The sequence below is a fragment of the Octodon degus genome, unplaced genomic scaffold (assembly GCF_000260255.1).
Source record: "Octodon degus isolate 3935 unplaced genomic scaffold, OctDeg1.0 scaffold00158, whole genome shotgun sequence".
Lineage (NCBI taxonomy): Eukaryota > Metazoa > Chordata > Mammalia > Rodentia > Octodontidae > Octodon > Octodon degus.
Window position 1 is genome coordinate 1191344 of NW_004524734.1, and position 9861 is coordinate 1201204.

General features: G+C 46.2%; 1 protein-coding gene and 1 non-coding gene across 3 annotated transcripts in view; both read left to right on the forward strand.

Moving 5' to 3' along the window:
* Positions 1-721: 721 nt before the first annotated feature.
* On the forward strand, positions 722-829 carry LOC111813009. The gene has a single exon (XR_002818366.1). It is a non-coding gene; the product is annotated as a U6 spliceosomal RNA (small nuclear RNA).
* A 707-nt stretch (positions 830-1536) lies between these two features.
* The window catches only part of Pgm2 (phosphoglucomutase 2), a 33357-nt gene continuing 25032 nt past the window's right edge, over positions 1537-9861 (forward strand). The window contains exons 1-4 of one of the 2 annotated variants that reach the window (XM_023702804.1): positions 1537-1625; positions 2637-2808; positions 4079-4246; positions 6626-6732. In XM_023702804.1, the coding sequence (XP_023558572.1) occupies positions 4124-4246; positions 6626-6732 (230 nt within the window). In that variant the 5' untranslated portion in view covers positions 1537-1625; positions 2637-2808; positions 4079-4123. The remainder of the gene's footprint in view (positions 1626-2636; positions 2809-4078; positions 4247-6625; positions 6733-9861) is intronic. The other variant, XM_004642634.3, reaches the window with a different exon arrangement.

Genomic DNA, 9861 nt, shown 5'->3' on the forward strand with positions numbered 1-9861 from the left:
TGAAGCTGCCTCAAGACTGTATGAGGCTTTTGGGGAGGGGGATAACTAGACACAAACCATAACTATTTATTTATTTATTTATTTATTTTTAATGTATTTAGTACAGGGCTATAGGGTCTACAGGGTCTCACTGTGTACATCGGACTTTTAATGATTCTCCTGTTTTCAACCTCCCAAATGCTGGGATTATAGGCGCGTGCCACCATGCCCAGTCTCAGTCGCCGTTTTAGCACCCCGGGGAGGAGCCAGCATGGTATGCCAGGAATGGAACCCTGGTCCCTGGGCTCCACTTAAGCAGGTCTGGCCGGCCTTTCCAACCCTCTTTTTAATCTTTTATCTAAGACAAGATCTCCTTAAATTGTCCAGGTTGGGCCCCACCTCACCATCTTCAGCCTACCTCAGCCTATCAGGGTTATGTTTAGGTTTTGAGACTGATTTTTTTTTTTTTTGGTTGGCTCATGCTGCCTTAAGGGTGGGTCTGGTAAGGCAAATTGAGGTGGGGAATCCAACCACGGTATCCTGAGCCTGACTGCATTTGCATGAGTAGGTGCTTAAACAACTGAGCTAACCGGCAGGCCCCCCTCTTTTTAGGTTTTAATCTCATTTTATTTATTTATTTTTTAATGCTGGTCATTGAACCGAGGGCCTGGTACTTGCTAAACTAGCACTCTACGACTAAGCAACATCCCTGCTTCTTAATCTTAACATTTATAAAAATTTAGTGCTCGCTTCGGCAGCACATATACTAAAATTGGAACGATACAGAGAAGATTAGCATGGCCCCTGCGCAAGGATAACATTTATAAAAATTTAAATATAATTTACATACAGAGACTTTTACCCGCTGAGTGTACAATTCTGAGTTTTGTTTTGTGGAAGTACTAAGGATTGACCCCAGCGCTTTCATAGTGTTTGTTGTTTTTGTTTCGAGACAAGGTCTCGCTATGTAATTCAGTCTGGCCTTCAACTCACTGTGTGTCCCAGGCTGGCCTAGAACTCGCTGCCATCCTCCTCCTGCCTCGGCTTCCCCAGTGCTCAGATTACAGGTGTGTGCAACCACACCCAGCTATTATTTAGTTTCGGGCAAGATCTCACAAAATCTCCAAATTCCCCAGCGTAGGCTCAAAACCGTGATGCTCTGGCTTCTGCCTCCCAGGATGTTGAGATGACAAGCCTGGTGCCACTGGGCCCAGCTCAGCCCAGCTCAGCAAGCTCTGCAGCAGCATCTCAATCCGGACCCAGAGCGGTTCCATCACATTCCCCCCCGCCCCCCATCTCTCTGAGCCCTTTGCAGTCACCCCTTTTCCCCAGTCCCAGCTCTTGAAAGAAATCACTGATTTATTTTCTTACAATTTTACTTATTCCAGGGTTTCGTGTAAATCGAACGAACCCCTGCTCCTCAGCTGGGGTGCCCCGGGGACCCCTGGGGGACGGGACACACACGCCCGGCTGCCAGCAGGTTGGAGCCGCCCCATTACGCGTCACTTTCCCCGCCCGCCGGAAGGCGACCCGGCCTTCCCTGAGCGGCAGCGGCTGGCGGGATGGCAGCGGCAGGGACGCCGGCTCCGGGAAGCATGGACGCCCGGCTGGAGCGCGAGACGGCCCAGTGGCTGCGCTGGGACCAGGTGAGCGGCTTCCTCCGAGCGCGCTGTCTCCCCAGAACGTTCTGCTCCCTTCGGCTCTTTTGTTTCTGACACTGTCGCCTCTGTCGGGGGTGTGAATGGTGCTACGAACGGCCTTCTCGCGCTCCCGGCTGTGCGTTCTCGCCCCCAAATATTCTGTAGACATCCTATCCTTTCCCCCCCCAGCTCTGACCGCGACTGGAAACACAAAACAACAAAACCCACAAACAGTTGTCGGGATCGGAGATTGAACTCAGTACCCTGAGCTTGCCAGGCAAGCTCTTATTCCACTGAGCTATCTCCCTGGCCCTGCAGCTTCTTGATCACTGAATCAAGTTTGCTTCCTTTTCATTTTACCCAGGGCCCTCGAATACCGTTTAGCAAATGCTGCCAGCCTCACCAACCCCGCGGTTCCTAGTGCCCGGTACAGTGCCAGCACGTAGTGGGGTCCCAAAACACTTCTTCAATGAAAGAGTCTTCAATTACCATTTCCTGACTCCCCTCCACCGATGTCAGCTACGCCCATTTCCGGAGAGCTGTTGGCTTTTTCTGAAAGAATGACTTCACCATTCTTCAAGGAAGGAAACTGTTTCCCTTGCTGATAATTTAGTAACTTGGAGCCAGAAGAGTACTTTTGACAACCAGTTGGTAAAGTTGTTCCATACAACTTTCTCTTTGAAGAAAAAAAGAAAATTAATTTCTACAAAAGGTTGTATCTTTGCAGGGATGGTAGCTTCCTGAGTCAGAAGAATGTTGTCCTTTTCTGTTATTTAACTTTTACTTTGGATTGCTCTTTCTTTTCCATTTCTTCTTGGTGTCAGACAAGCATTTATGTGGGAGGGAGCCTGTACTTCCTCCTGGGAAACTCCTACCAGCGCTGCCTGATTCTCCCCAAGGCTTCTAGCTGCTCCAGCGCTGCAGCCCAGTCCTGGTCTGGTCCTTGTCGGTTTTGGTCACCCCAGGGCTGTTGCCTTCTTGACTTTTCATGATCTCTGTCTGCTTTATTTCTCTCAGGCTACTGGGTCTTTCCTACATGCCCAAAGCAAATTAGGATTTTCCAACTCCACATTATGAATCAGAGAATCACTGGATATTGGGTGTAACCATGAAACCAACAGATATTTATTGAGCTTCTCTTTTGTACCCGATCTGAGCCCTTCCTTGGGGGCACCTGGCAATTTGATGGGTAAGACTGTGTCCTGTGATTAGTGTCTATTGCTTTTGGTCAAAAGGTGTGGTTGTACTTGATTCCTGTTGAATCTGGAACACTCTGGAGAGATGGGCTTAATTCCAAGAAGTCAAGGTTAATCCAATAATATTTCAAAGTTTAATTATGTGGCCACGTCCTGTCTGAGTGTTCATCTAAATCACTGATGACTATAAGATAGAAGTAAAGTACTGTTTCTGTCAGTCCCCAGAACCCCTTAATTGAAAAATCTGATAAGGGATTAATGTGGACATCCACAGCTATTTTACAAAGGGCAATATGTAATGAATTTAAACGATTCATGTCAGTGTCTGTTTGAAGCCATTAATATAATGGCAAAGAATCAAGTTAATGCTTATTGTGCAGTTGAAAGAAGTCACTCACTTGTTGTGGCATAAAACATTACATCTGTGATTTGTCTGCTTCGTTGAGTTGTTACGAGATTAAAAATCACCCATGTATGTGAATTATGAAGCACTACAAAAAAAAAGGATTTTGATCTTTAACTCTGGGAAAGTGTGATGGCATTAGGAAAGAAAATGAAGAGAGAGAGAGAGGGAGAGAGACAGAGAGAGAAAGAGATCATATTCATTTACTGTAAAGCCTAAATAAACATGTAAGGGGGCCAGCCAGATAGGTCAGTGGACTAAAGTGCCTGCTTAGTCAGGCTCAGGGACCAGGGCTCGACTCCTGGTGTGCTGTGCCGGCCCACCCCTAGGGCGCACTGAGACCACAACTAAGCCTAGGCATGGTGGTGTGTGCCTGTAATCCCAGCACTTGGGAGGCTGAAAGCAGGAAGATCACTGTGAGTCGTATCTGTGTAGTGAGCCCCTGTACACCTTGTACTAAATACACGAAAAAAATGTAATGAGGTTCTACATTGTTCCCTTTTCATAGGTGAAGAAATCGAGAATCCACAATGCTGGGTAGCTTGCCCAAGCAGACACAGATTGTGAGCAAGGGGTCTGAATCTCCAGCTAGGCACTGGACCTCTGTTCTAAAACGCCTGCTCATTCCATTTCTCCAAAAGAACTTGCTTTGGGAGGAAAGAAAATTATAGTGATGCTATCATGTCAGACAGATCTCCTGTTTCACACTTCAAAAGCATCAGAAAACTAAAAAGTCTACGCTGCAGACTTTTTTTTTTCCCTAGAGAATAGAATTATTGTGGCTTTTTTTTTTTAAATTGCTGGCTTTTTGTTCTCTTACTCACCCGGCTGTATCTGCTATATCCATTTCTGTTTTTCAGAATCCTCTAACTTTGGAGACAGTGAAACAGTTAATTGCAGCAGGTATGAAAGAAGAATTACAGAAGTGTTTCGGGGCCCGAATGGAGTTTGGGACGGCTGGCCTTCGGGCGCCTATGGGCGCAGGGATTTCTCGTGTGAATGACCTCACCATCATCCAGACTACGCAGGTACTGCTCTTTTATAATTCTTGGTGACCCACAGTCCATCCCCAAGCTTCTGTTGTACTGACAGACTTCACTTGCTCTAATATGGCCATGTCTTTGGAGTTGTGAAGCTACAAGGCCTCATTACCTTTTGCTCTAGAAAGAAGTGAGACTTCTGAAGTTGGTTAAAGAAAGCAGTTTTGTTTCAGATTTCATGATCAGCTGGTCTTCCAGCCACGCATCATTTAAGATATCTATTAAGCACCTACTATGTGCTAGGCATTGCAGATATGTTATCAGTGACTGAAACAGTTCCCTCATAGATATTCTATCCTAGAGTAAGCCCAACAGTTGAGATGAATTATAAGGTCATCATTTTTTGTCATGGTTAGATGCTCATGTTGAAAAGACCAGCATCAGCAACACCCTATTCCATTTAGTTTTATAAAATGTGCATATGGTGGGCCGGCCTGATAGCTTAGAGGACTAAAGTGCCTGCTTAGGCAGAGCACAGCGGCCAGGGTTCTATCCCTGGTGTGCCATGCAGGCCCTGCCCACAGGGCATGCTGAGACAGCGATTGAGACTGGGTGTGGTGGCACACTATGGAAGAACTGATCCTTTCTGGTATCGGGCTCTACAGTAGTTAAGAACCCTATAAAACCATGGCGACTCAATAGCTTAGATATCATCTCATCCGGCCAGCACTGCTTGGAATAATCTCTGCTTATCCCCTATCCAAGTGGTCGCATAACCTCTACTAGGATACTTACTGTAGGAGACAGAGATGCTAAGGGTGAAGAAAGTGTTATAAGAACAGTCAGTACCTCTGCTACCTCAGGAATAACTCGAACACTGGAGGATTCCTGGGACACTGGAGGATTCCCGGGAAGAGCATCCCCAAGCTCGGGCCCCCACCCGCCTGTGGGGCGCGCTCCCTGGCAAGTGCCATTGTGCGGCAGTGCAGTCAGTCACCTCTGTTGTGCTTGAAACCATGGTGTAGGTGACCATCTGCTGGTTCAGGGTGTTGTTTCTCTGCTTTGGCTTAAGAAGCAGGCATGTGTGAGTCAAGAACATCTTAATGAAATGAAATAGGGTAGAGATTAGAAGAAAACTTGGGTATCATTCGCTGCTTTGATAAAGGTTATAATTTCCTTCTGACCATTCATGCCTATTTCATGCTCTATATGTGACCCATATGTTCAGCTAACTTAATCTGGACATCACTCATCAGTGATGCAGAACTTACTGTCCCAGGGGCCGGGGAGATAGCTCAGTGGAATCAGCGCTTCCCTGGCATGCGCAAGGGTCTGAGTTCAATCCCCGGTTCCGCAAAAAAAAAAAAAAAAAAGAACTTACTATCCCCTGAAACAGCCCATTCTGTCTTTGCATCATTCTCCTTAAGCGATGCTTCATTATTTTGATCCAAGATCCGTGTTTCTGTAACTTTTACATGTGGCTCTTCGTTCTGTTTTCTGAAGCCACACAAGCAAGTTTGCTTCTTGTATTTAGTAATGGTGTTTTGATTGCAAAAACCTTCCTCCCCCAGTGAATCATTTCTCTGAAGTAAGCATTTCCTTTCCCTCTGCCCCCCCTGCTCTCCAAAATCAGTGGGTCCTGGAGCTTTTCTGAGATCGGGGAGCTGTTAGATTTGAACTAAAGCTGCAGGCTTCTTGCCTTCTGTAGCATTGTGGGCACAGTGCAGGGGGTGACCAGGGCAATGAGGGGTGCTAGCACCGAGGTAAGCCATACAGAGCCAGGCATCTGGGGGCCCTTCTGGGAATGCATGCGCACAACCCATAGCGCCTTGTATCCTTGAGGCTTTACTTAGATTCAGTTCTGCCCAGTGCAGCATGTGTCTCTGAGAAAAAGTAAAGGCCCTCTAAGTGGACACTGCTTTGGTAAGAAGGCTGTGAAGTGTCTCTCCACCCAAAATCAGAGTTTTCCTTTTGTATAAGAAACCCTTTAGGCAAAGGGAAATTAAACCCCTCCCTCAGCCGGCTGTGGGCAGGAACGTGCACAGAGGGCTCTGCTGCTCCTGTACCTGGAGCTAGGCGAGCCACTGCACCATTCAGCCTCAGCTTTTCTGTCTGTAAAATGGGATTTCTTCACAAAGTTAGGTGTTAGATAGATATCTAACTATTAGTTAGATAATAGATAATGAGTGCCCAGTCCAGTGCCTGACACAGACAGACGAACAGGCAGGCAGGCAGGCAGATAGACAGTAGATAGTGAAACTATTTTTTTTAATTGCTCATTTTTTTTAATCACTGAGAAGTTTTTTCCCTGTGCTATAATATTTTCCTGTAAAAGTTCAGAAAACCACATTTCTAATTTTTCTATATCATGTCTATGAAAAAAATGTATTAAAAAGTGTTCTCTTTTAATCCCTGGGATGTTTTTAGGGATTCTGCAGGTACCTGGAGAAGGAGTTCAGCGACCTCAAGGAGAGGGGTGTTGCAATCAGCTTTGACGCCCGAGCCCACCCCCCGAGTGGAGGCAGCAGCCGAAGGTACGGGTCACTGTTAAGGAGCAATTTTTTTGGTAGTTTATTTTGCAAGTTTATCTTGAATCACCTTTTCAGCAGCTTAACTTTAAATATGTTATGGGCTAACATTACTTAACTGTATAAAGAATAAGGGTGTTTCAATCCCTGGTTCCAACAACAACAACAAAAAAGAACAGGGGTGAATTCTGTTTGGTTCTGCCAAAGATGTACTGTTTTTATGCTGAGCTTAAGAAATAAAATAATTCAGGGGGACCGGGAAGATGGCTCAGTGGATTAAGTGCTTCCCTGGCAAGCGCAAGGGCCTGAGTTCAATCCCTGGTTCCGCAAAAAAAAAAAAAAAAAAGAAAGAAAATAATTCAGGCATTTAGAGTGTAGTACTTATCTAATGCAAAGAAATTCTCTTCAACTGCAATAGGAATGCTCCCTCTCTCTTGCTTTCTTTTGGGCAAGTTTTTTCTTCCACTGTTTATAAAATTCATGGTGGACCCCCATTCTTGAACTCCCACCTGGAGTAGTGATTTTGTAAGGTTCCAAGCCCTTGGTTGTCCTCAGTAGCCCCGAGCTGGGGATGAGGTGGTGACAACAGGTTAGCAGCCGCACTGCAGGGCTGACGGTACTGCAGGCATTTCTGTACTGTTCTCTGAACCCTCACCACTACCCGTATGGTCACCCAGTCCTCGCTTGGTGCCCATGGCAGCTTGGCCCCAAGACCCTTTAAGATGCAAAATCTGTGGATATTTAAGTCCCTTGTACGAAATGGCATGGATTCTGCAGATAGCCTTGTGTTCATTTTCCTATATGCTTTAAATGAGTTCTAGGTTGCATGTGGTACCTAGAAGATCTGAATTGGATGTAAAAATGGTTCCAGTATGTTATTTAGAGAATTATGGCAAGGAAAGTTTGTAAAAGTTTGTAAAGTATGAGCACAGCTATCTTAGGCCTCACTACACAGCAGGTTTCCCCAAAAATAAGACCTAATGGGAAAATGAGCACTGGCCCGTGGTTACCATGGTAATGGCCTGCATTGTGCAGATTATATTTCGCTTTCCTCTTGTTTGGTGGCCACTAAGAAAGGCAGGTAAGCCAAGGAGCTGCTGGTTGGGCGGTGGCATTTTTTATTTCTAGTTTTCAAAACTATTTTCCCATTAGGTCTTATTTTTGGGAAACAGTAGCACAGGCCAGCAACAACTTGACTTTTTTCATTACTTTTTTAGTTGCCTGAACCTGCTGCTGCAGTGCCTGCACAGAGGGGCTCACTGTCCTTTATTTATGACCATGACATGAGACAGGCCACAGATCATACATAAGGAGGTGACCCCTGAAGTCAGCAGACTTTTCCTCTAAAAGGCAAATAGTAAACTTCTTGTACACCCTACAGCAGATCTTGACTTTTCTGACACCAGGGACGCACCGTGAAAGTATTTGGGTGGGGCAGTGACTTCTTGCTGAGGCAGAGCATGCGCAACTTAAGCCCGAGCTCCTAGGAGAACCGAAGCCCGCAGGTTCGGGAGGAGAACCAACAGGAGACAGAGCTCCAGAAGTAGCCCTCACGATCGGGAGCCGCTGGCAGTACATGCAGATGAAGCTCCCCTGGCCAGACCCGCTGCTCGCTTCCTGTTGTGCCACCCTGTTCCTAACAGACCAGTGTACCCTTGGTCTGTGGTCCCAGGGTTAGGGAGCCCTGTCGTGCAGGCTGCATCTCAAGACTCAGCTCTGCTGCACACCCCAGAACCTCTGCATACACAGTGTACGCATGAGGGGGCGTGGCTGGGTGCCAGAAAACCCTGTACACACCGCGGGCACGGTGTACCAGCCCCTGCACTTAACCACGTTAGGTGACTCTTTTTCACTTGCATACTCCCCTACTATGACCAATTTCATTTCTAATCTTTTCAGGCCATAAGTAGCAGTAAATTCTTAGATGTGAATGAAAAGCCGTGCTATCTTTTCAGTGCTGTGTGGATTTGTAAAGTCCCAGTCTTTACCCATACAAGCTTCCAATCTGAGAGATGCCCAGGTAGGGACACAACTATGGCCATGAAGAAGGACGCGTGGCTAGGGAGAAAGACAGGATGGCAGCCAGCCCCTAGACTGAACCCAAGAGGACTGACCAGTCTTTGGTTTGGCAGGCTCCAAAGTGTGCTTTTTGTTAGCCAGGCTAGAGAGGAGCTGTGACTGTGGAGAAGCGTGCAAGTGGAGGCATAGAATATGCCCGGTCATCAGCTTGTCACCTTATCACCGATGATGGTACAGCTAGCACTAGATCATGAGCGTGTCCTGCCCCCGGGCAGGTCATGTCCTCAGGCCAGCACAGGCACAGCGTGTCTTTGTGGCAGGACTTCAGATATCTTGTCAGTGAGGGTAAAGGTATTTCTTGCTCTGGCCAAGGAGCCATGCCATTGGCTTGGAGTGACTGGCATCATTGATTCTGAGCTTATAGGTCAAAGAGTCTGATAGGATGAGGTGGGATGACTCAGGGCCACTCTGTCCCATACAAAGAGCTCTGCAAGACATTTAGAGATCATAATATAAACATGAAGCCAATATAGAGCAAAACACCTGATGGATGAATGGACTCTTCCTAAAAAGTTGAAGCTATTATAACATCAAAATTTTACCTAAGGAGGTGTGTATGGTGGTGCACACTTTGTAATCCCAGTACTTGGGAGGCTGAGGCAGGAGGATTGTTGTGAGTTCGAGACCAGCCTGGGCTGCAAAGTGAGCTCAAGGGCAGCCTGAACTGCATAGGGAGACCCTGTTTCAAAACAACAACAAATCTACTTAAGGAAATGTTTAATTTTTCAGTCTTCTGACTTTAAATATTTAGTGGGAAGCATGAACTATCACTGTTAAACACTTGTGCAAAGCACACTGAATATGTGTGCTGCACATTGGCAGTTTCACAGACAGTTACCACGTGCACTTAGAGTGTCTCCTTTGCCAGCTTTCAGGTAGGGCCTTGGAGGCCACCTAGGACAGGATGAACATTCCATGGGGGTAAAAGGGATGTGCCTGGATTTTATTCAGATTTTTATTATAATTATTTTGCTATCTTTATCATTTGCCACCATGTACAGTTTTTGTTAATTCTGAAAATCATTTTTCTATTTCTTTTTTTTTTTTTTTTTTTTT